This window comes from Numenius arquata, chromosome 5 (assembly GCF_964106895.1).
Source record: "Numenius arquata chromosome 5, bNumArq3.hap1.1, whole genome shotgun sequence".
Lineage (NCBI taxonomy): Eukaryota > Metazoa > Chordata > Aves > Charadriiformes > Scolopacidae > Numenius > Numenius arquata.
Window position 1 is genome coordinate 4922753 of NC_133580.1, and position 13670 is coordinate 4936422.

The following is a 13670-nucleotide window of genomic DNA, read 5'->3' on the forward strand; positions in this document are numbered from 1 at the left end:
TTTGCCCGCGGACCCCAGGCCCTGCAGCAAGAGACCCCCGCCACACCACACTTCGGCAACGAGTCCCACACCCCTCGCCGACCCCACGGCCGCCCCCTCCGGGTCACCACCCGCCCCGGAAGCCGCCCGGCGCGCCCCGCCCCGGGGCGGGCAGCGGCAGCTCGGCGCAGGCCCGGCTCGGCCCAGGCGGTGGGGCCGGGGGGGGGGGGGGGGCGGCATGGCGGGCGGCGGGATGGCGGGCAGGGCCCAGCTGCCCTGGCGCGGCGGGCGGCGGTGTTTGTCGCCGCCCCGCAAGCGCCTCAAGCCGCTGCGCACCGTGGTGGCTTGGAGGGGCAGGGCGGAGTGGGACCAGGTGATGGTGGGGCTGTACTGCGGGGACAGCCGGCTGCAGCAGGAAGCGCTGGACCGCGTCTCGGCCTGGAAGAGCCGGTAGGGGCCGCGCACGGCGGGCAGGCAGCGCGCTGTGGCCCTGAGGCGGCCCTCCGTCCTAGGCCTCTCCACACTCTCCCTGTCTGGGGCCCGTGGGGCTCCCGGGACCCGGCCGCGGCTCCCCGGTGCTGCTCCGGGGTCGGGGTGGTGTGTGGAGATCGGCGGTACTGCCCCTCACAGGGCGCCATCATTCCTCAGCGGGCCCGGGGCATGTAGGTGATGGCAGAGGTGGGCCTGGGGCATGTAGGTGATGGCAGAGGTGGGCCTGGGGCACGTAGGTGATGGCAGAGGTGGGCCAGCAGCTTCACGAGGGGGGAATTTCTGCAGGCAGAGTGCTGCAGGGAGCATCTCCAGGGCCCCCAAATCACCGTGGTCTGGTTGTACCGCCCCTGCTGCATCCACACACGAGACCAATCTATGTATCTTGTATCATATATGTGCATAGAGTATCACTAAGTACTCATTTAACGTATGCTTGGGGGTAGCCATATAATCACCGCTTCAAATAAAAGCCCTAAGTAAAGATGCTGCTTTCCTGCATACTGCTTTTCAGGCTGTTATGAATCACAAAGCACGAAAAGTAGCCAGCAAGCTACCCTTTTTGCAGAAGGAGTGTATTCTTGTGAGTCTGCTCACCTATTTTTGCTTTATCTCTAGGTATGGCCCCAAAATGCCTCTCGCGGTGGATTGCACCGCTGAACTGATCCGTTGCAAGGTCCTGGATTCATCTGGCAAACTGAAGTCGCATGAGCTCATCCTCTCTTATGGGCTGGCTCTTGTAAGGTAGGGCTCGAAGGCCAGTGTGCTGTAAGAGAGAGACCTCGACCGAAAGTGTTATTCATCTGTCTGATTTCTCTCTGGGACCACTGTGTGGTACAGCATGAGGGGGATTTGTCTCTGGGGTTCCAAGTTTCTTCATGTCTCATTTGAAAGTCATTTCTCTTTCCTGTAACCTGCATGCAGGTTTGTCAACTTGATCACAGAAAGGAAACAGAAAATGGTCAGCATTCCTCTGAGACAGTTAGCCAAAGAGGTAAATATTTAATAAGAGTTACTCAATAACTTATGTATATCCAGAAAGCGTGTGCATTGTTTATTAACAACACTGGGTGGAGGGAACTGGGGGGGATGTCATTCTTTTGTAACCAAAGTAATAGATATAGATGCCACTTCTTTCTAACCGCAAAGTTTTAAAGAGGCTTGATGTAACTAGATCTAAAACTTTGTTCTTTAAAGTCAGATTAGGAGTGACAAAGTCCCACTTGACATATATACCACACAGATTTGTTTGTTAGCTACTGAGATACAGAAAAAGAGCTAAATCTATGGGTTTATCAATTCTAGTCTTTGACAAGCGAGGTTATGCATAAATAGCACTTAATGACAGTTGCAGGTATTTTCATCTCGTGTCCTGCTTGAGGTGAGCTTGTCCACCTCTGCGTGGAGGAGGGAAGGTCCAAGGTGTAATCGTCGTAGCAGGACCAGCTTGAGTTCTTTTATTGCCAGCTGCACTGGGCATCGTATCTGGGTCTGAAAGCAAGATTTGAAGGTGAAGAACAGACAGTATTTGAGACTGTCCTGTATATGGATAGTCTGGGGCCCCTGTGTGAGAGTGGTGAATTGGTTTGTTGGGTTTTTTTCTTGGTTTTTAAGAAACGTGCTGCTTCTTACCTTTTAAAACTGATCAAGCTTAAAAATAGAGGTCTTGCTTAGTTGAAGTTAGTTGTCCTTAGGAAAGTTGCAAAAAATTGCATGAGCGTGTATGATTTGAGTATTATATACGATACGATTTGTATCTTCGATATACAAACTGTCATCCAGAGTGTTTTGTTTAAATATAGTTTATCTACTGCTCAGTATCTCATTAAATTGTACATAGCACATCTGCTGTTGCAAGTAACATTGAAGAACTTAAACTGTAAGATCCCAAGTTTGTATGGATCTTAGGCCACAGGAGGAGTGGGATCGGAGAGGAGGGGATCTCAGCCCACCCTTGAAGCGGGAAGTGGCTGCAGTGCAGGAGTGGCCCAGAAGAGGCCTTTCCCACCCAGGTGGAGGTCCTCTGCCTGCGGTTGTGGCGTGATGCGGTGGGAGCCGTGGGGTAATGCTGGTGGCTGTTCTTCCAGGTGGATATCCCCATCTGGGTTGTGGATCTCCGTCACGAGCTGACCCATGGGAAGCTGCCGCGGCTGGCTCTGTGCCGTAAGGGTGAGTGCTGCTGGGGGGCGGCATTGGGAGGGCCCGACCTGAGGTGTGCTCGGGTGGCAATGCCAACGCCGTAGGCCTTGAGGGGAGCACCCTCCCTCCATTTCTGGGGCCCTGCAGGGCAGGCGGAGGACTCATCCTGGCAGGGAGAGCTGTGGTGTGGGACACCAGGAGGGTTTGCCGCTGCCCTGTGGGGGTGGCCGAACTGTGTCCAGTGGCTCCAGGCTGTGGTGTATTGCAGGGCAGATGTTTGGAGACTCTCTCCTTCCCCTGAAAAAAATAGTTTGGCCCTTTTGCTTCTTTACAGCACAGGAAGTTCATCTCAGGGAAAGAGATAAATGCTTTTCCTCATGGTTTAGGGATACCTGAGAGTCTTAAATCCCATTTAGGGAGAAATGCAGTAGGTACTGCCAGCCTGAGTGAATGACCAGCTCATGGCATTTGAAGAGATTCCTGGGAATTTTGGGTTAAGGACTGAGGAGCCGGTTAAATAATCTTCAGCAGGATCCTTAGATTGAGTTGAGTTGTGAAACAGTGATGGGAGTAAATGGGGTTTCTTTCCATTCTATCTAATGTATGCCTAGTGTAGTGTCTGCACAAAAAATTAATGTTATTGTTATAGACACTATGTCAGTCATGGTGATACTAAAGAATTGACTCATTTTCTCATCAGAACGCCACTGCTGGGGCTTAGTTTGTGCTTAAATTTGGCTTAGCTTGAGCAAGGTGCAGCACTATAGCAGTGTCCAATATTTCTTGTCGCTGAAGACAGTGGGTGGGTGTTACCAGGCCTGTGATACTGGGTTGTGGGGTTCTTTTCTTGTGTTTTTTATTGATTTTATTTTTTTTTTAACTTGTTCACCTTTTCATTAATGGAGTTGTATGTGATTTCAGGGCTCATAACTTGCTAACAGTGTTTCTTTTCACAATGCAAGTTAGCAGTGTGCCATCTATATTATTATTTTTTTTTTCAATAACAAAGAAAACCTCACTGAGAAGAGAATGTTTTCTGTTCCCCCTTAGGTTGTGATGTTGTGCTGGACTGGCTACGAAAGACGTATTGGAGCCGTCAGCTGGGCAATAATTTATGTGAAGAAAGCGAGGATGAGGACGAGGACGAAGAGCAGGAAGGGGTGGAAGAAAATGCAGAGTTGGACAATGATGCATGGGAGATTCGAACCCCACAGCATGAGGCCTGTCAGAAACACAAGGAATTCCATGGTAGGTGTCCCTAGAACAATGGCAGATACAAGGGAGCAGATACATCCCATACTAAAGAAAGTAGTTTAAAAGTGTCATTTTCTAGCCCTGACAATGCTTAAAGATATACTTTCAGCTCAGGTTTTGGGATTTCTCTTTGGTAGGTTCTTGGGGTGACTGACTTTTTTGGTATTAGCTCACTGAATTTGTAGCATAAAATCTTTTACTTGCAAGTATAAGGAATAAAAATATGCAGCAGAACAAGAACTGCCGGTGGGAACAATTTCTTTCCTAAACTGATCTGTTTAGGGATTTTTTTGGACCTCTCTGGATTTATCCAACTTTCCTGTGTTTGGCCACTGCTAGTGATAAAATACTGAACTCTTGGTTCAACCCCACTTGATAAAATTTATATTGCTGGAAAAGTCTGAGAGCTGTAGGAGTCTTCAGAGTGTTGTCTGAATCAGAATTTAGGACTTCATTTGATTGATGTCTTCCTTGTTTGTATATTCAGCAGAACTAAGCAGCTTGCCCAGATAAAAAATTCCCTAACGTAGTTGATCCATTCGCTGTTTAAACTACATTTTTGCATTTATTTCTAGAAAAAGTCAGAGATGTGCTGATATCCTACAAGAATGAGCAGTTTCGGGTAAGTGCAGTCTGATCATCAGCAGCTTTGGTTCTTCTAATTTCCTGCTTGGGGCAATAATTATGTCTTACAGAATTATAGAATGGTTTTGGTTGGAAGGGACCTTAAAGATCATCTGGTTCCAGCCCCCGGCCCTGGGCAGGGACACCTCCTACTAGACCAGGTTGCTCAAAGCCCCATCCAACCTGGCCTTGAACCCCTCCAGGGATGGGGCATCCACAGCTTCTCTGGGCAACCTGTTCCAGTGTCTCACCACCCTCACAGTAAAGAATTCCTTCCTAATATCTAATCTAAATCTACCCTCTTTCAGTTTAAAATCTTCTCTTCATTCTTGCCCAAACTGAAGAACTGGTGCTCTTGGCCAGCCCTCATTTGAAATACCTGAGTGCTGGCACAACGAAGTTGCTGTGCGGGAGTTTATTTCATAAAACTGCAGGGATCCCTGTTTTTTTTTCTCCCTGTAGCGTCCTCTCAAATTTAGAATCTGTCCAGAAGCATCAGTGATGGTTTCTAATGCGAACACTTTGTTCATGTTTATAAATGAGATATGTACTTGTTGGAGATTCCAAGTCTTCCTTGTCCGTGTGGATAGTGCTTAGTTTGTTTTCGTTTATCCCAGTGTCTCTGGAAACCAGGACCTGTCATTCAGAGGTCATTAGCCCATGTTTTCTAACATCCATTGTGTATTTTTGCGGTGGCCCAGTGGCTGAGGTGCTGCAGTTCAGATCTGTGAATAATTTGCCCCAGAAATCTTTCTCTGCTCAGCTTCCCTTTCTTAATAATGGGATAGTTTTTAAGATGTGTTGAGAGCTGAGTTACAGACTCTAAAACGTCTTTGGATGTGACCTCACCTACATATTGGTTACTGGGGAGCTGTTCTCACTTTTATTTCGATTAATATCATCAGGAGTAAAGGAGAAAGTGTGCTTCCAATGGCATTTTGATCTACTCTATGCATAATACGACTGGCAAAACCTTGTCCTGAGTAGGTGACCTCATCCCCACCCTGCACGTGGAGTTAATGATTCAAAACGAGCCTATCCTGGTTTGTGCTGAAGAGCAAAGTTTTGAACCAGAATGAGGATGCCAGGACTGTGACTCCTTGGAGCTGCTGCCTTTTTAAATGTCCAAGTATGACATGGCTTATATTAATTTTTAGTATACCCCAAGGAAGAGGAACTTCTGTTAATTTTTAGAAGTGCTGTTGACGAAGTACATATGGCATGTGCATCTCTTCGTAGCAGTGTCTTTCTGTTGGCCATTGGAGTATATTATCCGTTAATGCTTAGATTTTTCCTTCACTCAGGTTATGCAGAGTGTGCAGTCTGTTTCGAAGTCTCGAGAGCTGTCATCTGATTCCTCTTCAGAAGTGGACTGGATTTTGGCTCAGATCAAAGACCTGATGCAAGAGAACAGGTACATCTCTGATAAGGAGCTGAGGTGAAAGGTACAGTGCAGGGCTGGGCCTGTAGACCTGTTGCACTACCTTTTCATGTTCAACTGATCATGGAGACAGCAATTGGTTGATTTCCTAAACATCTTTGAGGGTTGAGTTGTTAATCTTTGTTAATGAGTAATGTTTACTGTGGTGTTCTCCAAAATGTTGTCCCTGACTTAGCTCTGCTGCCCCCAGGGCATGTCAGCATCTTCAGTGTTGTCAAAAGCTCTCCAACAACCTTGTGTAGACTTCGATTTCATAGTAACCTTTAGAGTTCTTCAAAATTGTGGGGCAATCCTTGGCCTCTTCTATACTTTCTATCTTTCTATTACTACAGGGCCTCTAGGACCCACTAGAGTGTTGAGACACAAAACACTGTCAGTTTTCTGAGAGCTTTGGAAGTCCAGCCCCGTAACTTAAATAAGGGTATGAAGCTCAGGTGTTAGATGTGGCCTAAAGAAGCTTCAGACAGGGCAAGAATTTGTGAAAAACAGCATCACTGAATCCTTTGTTCCAACAAAACAGTCTGATGGTATAGTATCCATCTAAACATGAGGAGGAACTTCTTCACTTTGAGGGTGGCAGAGCACTGGAACAGGCTGCCCGGAGAGGTGGTGGAGTTTCCTTCTCTGGAGACATTCAGAACCCGCCTGGACACGTTCCTGTTCAGCCTGCTCTGGGTGGACCTGCTTTGGCAGGGGGTTGGACTAGACGATCTCCAGAGGTCCCTTCCAACCCCATATCATTCTGTGATTCTGTGATCTCTAGGGTATCTGTCATTTCTTAAGTAAACAAATCTGGTAGTAACTCTTTCATAAGAACTTTATCTTCACTGCATTGTGCTACATTGAATAAGATTTTTTTTGTAATGGTTTCCTTACGCATAGGCTTAAATAAGACAAAGAAAACAAAGGAAGAAGCTGGTTTCTATGACTATAAAAATGTGGGTGTTTTCTGTCTTGTGATTTCGTTTCTGTTAGCTCTTTCATGGTTTCCTGAGTGACTCCTAATGATCAGGCAACGTCATTAAAATAGCTGCTCTGATAAGTGGGGAAATCCCCTGCCTATAGCAGCCAGGGATGGGACTGTTTCACAACTCTCAGCTTGCAAAACTAACAAAGAGCCAAACCCTTCAGCAGTGATGCTACTGCAGAGAGATTTTGCAATTCTTTTAGCTGCCTTCTGTGTTCACTGTTTGGAGAGAAGTTTTGGCAAGAATGTTTTTATTTATATATGCGTGTGTGTGCATATATATATATATATATTATTTCCAGTAAGTACTGGTTCCTCAATTTCAGACTTTAGGCCAAACTTGTGGAGCAGAAACATACATGTTTCTGGATCAGAACAGCTTTGGCAGTGAGTTTCCAACCCTTATTCCTTTTACTTTACAGGCTCTCTCTCCACTTCTTTTGCTTCTTTAAGTAGAATTAGCTCCAGAGAGCGCAGAGAACTGGGTGCCAGGTTACATACTGCTGGTTTTGGTACTAGTATTTCTCCTGGGGACTTTCCTTTACCTTTATCAGGCCATAGAGAGCAGTGAGACAAAGGACTTGATTGACGTCTTTCTTCACAGCCAAATAGGTGACCCTTAACCTATGCTTTCTTCATTCTTCACAACTGGAAACCAAGTGCTGAGCGTGGCTCTGGTGCTGGGTACTGCTCGGGGGGGTTTGTGGTTTCCAGGCCCCTGGGCAAGATCCAGTTGTGCATCATCACGTGGTAGCTCTTCACGGGTTTTGTTGCACTTCTGCAATCCTGTCTGTGAAGTACCTGAAATAATAGTGATGTAATGGAAATGTTTCATCAGAGTGACAGTCCAGGCTCCGCTCCACAGTTATTGTTTCAATGTGAGGCAGCAGTCATCGGAGCCATATTTTAGCAGGTATTGAAGTATAGTCATTTTCCACTGACTGTTGTTATACCAAAGAGCTACTCTATCCATTCTCAATCTCCATTTCTGTTTCAAGCAATGGAGGCCAGATGCTGCCATGCTTCCCCTGTTTTAAGCCTTCTTTATGCCTGTTTTCCTCATTTGAATCCTGCAGGGTGAAAATTGTTTACTTGAAAATCAATTTAAGACTTAAAAAAAATATTAAAAATCCACATCTTGAACTTTGCTGGAGTGTCCTTTCTGCAGACCAGCTATTTAAAACAAACAAACCAACCTACAAGCATACAGTTGTTAGCTTTTTTTTTTTCCTTTCTTTTTTCCTGCAGCAAGAACATCTATATATTATAGCAAAGGCTGGAACTGGCACAGCAGGGAGCTTACTGCCTTCACTACACTTTTAAAAACACCTGACTGTCAAAATTGAGCTGGGTGGGGGAGAAAGGAAGAAAATCCCACTAACACTTGTCTCTTGCCATCTTCTTGGCAGCCTGCTGATGGAACCATGGTTATTCAGGAAGTTTTGGAGTTGGCTTCATGCAGACAGGTCTTTGTCCCAAACCCCAGCTTGCCCTCTTCTCCTGCCTGGATCCTTAAGGGAGAATCTTGATATAATACAGTTATGTGTTTTGCAACATGCAGGTGGCTTAATAAAGAATCCTATTCCAGGCCTTTATATTGTTTAACATTAGAAGATTGCTTAAATAATATGGTTTTGCTTGAGAGAGAAAATGATTTTTCAATTAATTTGCATTTTCTACTGAAGCTCTCCTCTGTTGGAAGACTTCCACTGCGTTGTTCGTTGCAGGGTAATAACAGGATGAAGGCCACATTGTATTTCAACAAGTGCTGGTCTAGCTTATGTAAAACAAGTGTCCTTATGGACAAACGCTAAATCCCAGTAAGAACCAATTTGAGCTGGCTGAGCATGATGAGCAGTGGGGCAAATCAAAAGTGCATACTTCTCATGGAGGGGGAGACTGAGGTGGGTTGGAAGCCTCAGAATGGCAGAGCAAACTCTAGGATTTGACACTCACTCCCATATTTCATCCCTGAGCACCTACTTCATCTATGTTATTTTTATTCCAGCGTCCAGATGCAGCTTTTAAAGAACACAAGCTGTTGTATTTATAGTTAATGGAAGGCTGTGCCTATATCCAGCTCTTTAGAACCACCTACACATTTTCTTTGAGAGCCCAAATTGATTAAAAACAGTTCCCTGAAAGGATTCATACATGTACCTTCTACTTCTGTTTATTAATAATAGCACATTAACTGTATTGAAAATGAGACCTTATGGCACTCTGGTTTCCATTGGTCTTTATATAGCAACGTAAATACAGTGATAGGGCATGGAGTTTCTCTTAAGTGCAGATTTATCTTTCTTTAGAGGGAATTCTCCATTAAATGTTCTTGAGTGAATGGTCACGGATTCTCTTACTTCTTCACAAACTCAATAAAAGCTCTGCCTTCTCCAACCCTTGCTACCAGTCCATTCTCCACCATGCCATTTGAGAAGATGAATAGTAGTATGCTACCAAAGCAGCAATGAGTGTGCAAGTGCTTATAATCAACTCACTTTTTTACTTAAAGCTTGTGGAGTTTCTTTCTTTTTTAAACATATATTCGTGTGTTTATATAAGTGAATGCAGCGGTTCCTAGAGAAATGTTCCTGTGCTTTTGAAATACTGAGATACTTGCCTCTGCAGCTCAAACAGAAAAGGTTCTGGTTCTGTTCCAGTTTGCACAACTGCACGTTCCCTCCCAGTCTAGTGGGTTATATCTGGCCCAAAACTGGTGTACAATTTTAGTGCTTTACAACAAGCTACAGCTCATCATAGTTCCAGGGATTTGGGTCTCCAACTTGTTTCGGAACTGTTGCCAAGGAGTGTTTTAATATGTAAAGGAATAAGCGGCATTAATGAGACACCCTGATTGCTCTAGGGAGACTGTGGCTGAAGCTCTTCTCAGTGATGGCTTTCTCATCCCAAAGATGGACTGTCTGAAGATGCTAAATATCAAGTATGAAGGTTAGTGTTTTGGGCACCACTTAAGTAAAAAGTGCGTAGCTAGTGTTATGTCTAAGACTGCTCCTTTTTTCTCATTGTATTGAAATCTGTAATTCCCTGTATATTTTTCATATATATGGGTCCTTAAAACATCTTTTGGCCTGTTCCGCAGACCGCTTTATGGCCATGCCCAGCTATTGCTGTTGGTTAAATCTCTTAGCATGGAAGGATAGCTTTTCAGCACTGGATGCTGCCTGGCCAGAACCTTTTTCGAAGCTTGTATCTCTGCCCTTATGTGCAGTAGTTGCTGATTTCGTAAACTCCCACTAGTTTCTTTTCTACACTGAAGATTTGAAGCAAATCTAAATGGGTTTTTTGAGCCACATTCACCAGTTGCATTGTAGTTCTTTGCTGCTGCCTGTGTGTGTAGAGTTGCATGGATTTTGTTTTACTTCCCTAGCATGAGAAAATAGTAGTTCCACGTTCAGCGAGGATCCCAGGAAATACCCTGGAACCAGTGATCTCAGAAGAAACTACTTTAGTTTGGAAGAAGTGTAGCACCCGTGGTTCACAAAAACTTACAAAACTGATTTTGGCTTCTCTTTTTATTCTATTTTATTTTTTTTATTTTACTTCTTATTGCAGCAAACAAAGAGGTGTGGCAGTTCAAAATTCCTCAGATGTTTTACTGCTTTTGGCAGCCTTTGCTGACAGGCCTCCTTTCCCGAAGTTTTACACAGATCCTAATAGAGAAAATGTTTATGGAGTTGAAGGAATGTTCTGACCCTTCAGAACTTCGGTCTCAGTTCTTGATCAACTGGATTTCTGAGATGCTGACTGGCATTGCCAAAGTAAACGCTGGTGAGTATGCCTGGAACTTCAGCGTGTAAAAAAAATGTAAGAGTTCTCTTCTGTACTGGGAAAACTGGGAGAGTGCTATGGCCTTTAGATGGAAAGTGCAATAACCTAATTATTATATTTTGTCATGTGAACGTAGAGCTTTTATTGTTGCATTTCTTACACTTTTCAACCTGCAGCTCACCTATGTCATGTATTTCTTAGCAAAAAATTGAAATTGTTACTGGCAACTTTGCTGCAGCCTTCGCAAGACAGGAAAAGCCAGTCTCTCCCATGAAAGATCAGGCCCTTATTTTTCCAGATATTAGTACTTGTAGGAAATAACAGTAGCAGATAACAAATGAAGGTGGTATATGTAACCTATTATAACTTCCCTGTTCCCAGTTCTTTTCTCACTTCACACAATACACAGCCTTTACAAGAACTCTGGAAACAGGGTCACAAAAGAGCCACCTTTAATTATTGGAAGTGTGTCACAGGAATCCTATTGACAGGACTTTTATACTGTGATATAGTGTGTCCCTGAGGAGTTTTCCAGGTGGTTAATTTTGCCACCTCTTCTCTCCTCTGCTGATCTGGCTCAGTCTGTGCCAAGGTTTTTCCAGTATCTGTGGTGGTCACGGGTTCGTGTCTGATGCTTTCAGCCGGCGCTCAGAATAGCTGTTATGTACCGAGATCCCCGAATGGTGGTAGTTCCCAGATGTTAAGTCTAGTCATTGCAGTGCTATTTGGAATGATCTCGGGTCCCAGAAGCAGTATACTGCGTTTATTTGGGACAATACTGTACAAACACGTCTCATGGCTTTCCTGCCTGGGGTGGTGTGCACAGAACCAGCTCGGGAACGTCTCATGGAGCTGACCTGGCTGTCAGTGCATTGGCAAGTCCCTCATAGCAGCCTTGATGGTATTTGGTTGGTACATCTGGTCTTGGACTTGGATTGGAATGCCAGCTTATTTGAGGATGAGTGTTCCAATCAAAATGCAAAGGGATGAAGGGCATATTTTTAATGAGTTCTGAGCACCTTATTGTTTTCATTATCTTTGAAGGGAAGAAAAGACAACAGTGTAACAAGCAGGTGTCTTCGAAGGAGCTGTTCCTCCATAAAATTCCTTTGCAGTGGATAAGGCTGACTGAGAATTGCTTGGAAGCTCCCTGCTGGGCAACCCCACACCTTCTACAGCTGTAAGTTTGATCCTGTGACCTAGAAAAGGGACAGCAAACAGTGCTCTGTACCAGCTTTGGCCCAGTCCCTTGTGATACGCTGAGTTGTATCTGCGTTCCCTTCCTTTCCTTCGCATCTAGTAGAAATTGTGGTGAGCACACGTAAAGCCCTGTGTGTTGTTGCTCATCTCCCCATTGATTCTACAAAGAGAAGAAGGAGGAGAAATTAAAAGGATTTCACCTTCAAAATGAAAGCAGAAATTGTCTAGGGAGGTATTAAAGAAGCAGCCTGGTCAAAAGAAAAGTGACTTGGTAGCAAGGTGTGACTGCTTATACAGGTGATACAAATACAGCACAGGTGGTAACGTTTTCACATGAAAACAGCAAAGCAGGAATTCAATTAAAGTCCTTAATTTTAATCACAAAGAGGGAGTATTCCAGCATCCATCTGCCAGGGAATAATCAGATTTACCTTTTAGAGGAGCTACATGAGTGAGCTGTCCTGGAGGAAACTCACACTTAAAAGGCTGCTCGGCTTGATAAACCTTCAACTGGAATCTTTTTTTTGCTTTTCAGACTTTTACAATGCCTTTTTCCTTTCTAGGATCCTCACAATCATGAGACCTCGCTTGCCACGTTCTTCACGGAAGAACCTTCTCTATCTCGCTTCCGTTTACACGGAAGGAGGTGGCCCTTTGTCCAGTCCAGGCCTCTCTTCAGACTGCAGTGAACAGCCGATTTACACGATAGAGAGCTTACAGTGGAGGGCCAGGCAAGAAAATCAGGTTAAAAATCAGGGGCAGACTGTAGAGAAACAAGAAGATATGCTGGAGAGAGATGATGGTGTAGAAGAGGTGGAGGAGGAGGAAGAAGAGATGGTAACAGAAACGAATCCTTTGGAAGGACTTGCTCATTCTGGTAACATGGTGGCTATTGCGGAGAAAAGGGCAGCGCTGAAAGGGTCCGCCTGGCAGATCACTGCAGGTAAAAAATGACGTTGTAAGACAATCTTTGTCACTGGCAAATGTTAAATGAAATGCAAAGGCACCTCAGCCCTCTGGGCCTGGCCAGAATTGAAGTGTGCTTCAAAGTCATCTAAACACCAAAGCACTGAAAACTGGGGTGGCTTTTTTTTTTTCCAGAATTCTATTGATGTGCGGGAGTCCTCTCTCTCAAACTCTTAAAATGCTGTGAGTGCTTTTTCCAGGACTGTGTTGGTACTGCCTCATTAAATTTTTTTATCAGGCTTTTCCAAACTGTTTAAAATTTCAATATATGCAGTTGATGGGCCAGCATATTTGCCAGCTATGAATGGCAAAGGAAATACGAATGGTTCTTGGATTCCTCTTTGTCAGACTTGGAGTATTTGAAAGCACAGTTTGGCTGTGCTGGAAAGCACCAATTATACGCTCCTAAGTTCTGTGCTCCAAGAAAATTGCTGTTAAGACATGATGGCAAGCAAAAGAAAGGAGCAAGGCAAGTTTTTAGGGGGAATAAACAGTATATCCAGTGTTTTGTTAGCTTTATTATGGTAGCTGTGCTTTCTCGTTGGGGTGTGGAGGTCCTATAGCTAATAAGACTTTTGGCTGAGCGATTTATGGAGGGACTTGAAGATGTGAGGAGGAGGTTGTTGGAGGGGGGTTGGAGGGAAAGTGGTGTTTGAAGGAAGAAGAAGAAGAAAAGCAGCCATTAGAAGACAGTGAACTCTTGCACCTCACTCACAGGAAAGTTTTCCCAAATTAAAAAAAAAAAAACCCAACAAAAAAACCCAACAAAAAGCCCAATGAGATCTGGCCAAGCAGCTTGGCTTAGTTATGCTGATGTGAACA

General features: G+C 44.6%; 1 protein-coding gene across 1 annotated transcript in view; it reads left to right on the forward strand.

Annotated features, from left to right (window-relative positions):
• Positions 1-209: 209 nt before the first annotated feature.
• The window catches only part of LAS1L (LAS1 like ribosome biogenesis factor), a 30122-nt gene continuing 16661 nt past the window's right edge, over positions 210-13670 (forward strand). Inside the window, exons 1-11 of the mRNA XM_074147549.1 lie at positions 210-429; positions 1087-1212; positions 1393-1462; positions 2556-2637; positions 3658-3855; positions 4437-4483; positions 5790-5899; positions 9757-9842; positions 10467-10682; positions 11727-11862; positions 12446-12825. Coding sequence (XP_074003650.1) covers positions 218-429; positions 1087-1212; positions 1393-1462; positions 2556-2637; positions 3658-3855; positions 4437-4483; positions 5790-5899; positions 9757-9842; positions 10467-10682; positions 11727-11862; positions 12446-12825 — 1663 coding nt within the window. The 5' untranslated portion in view covers positions 210-217. The remainder of the gene's footprint in view (positions 430-1086; positions 1213-1392; positions 1463-2555; positions 2638-3657; positions 3856-4436; positions 4484-5789; positions 5900-9756; positions 9843-10466; positions 10683-11726; positions 11863-12445; positions 12826-13670) is intronic.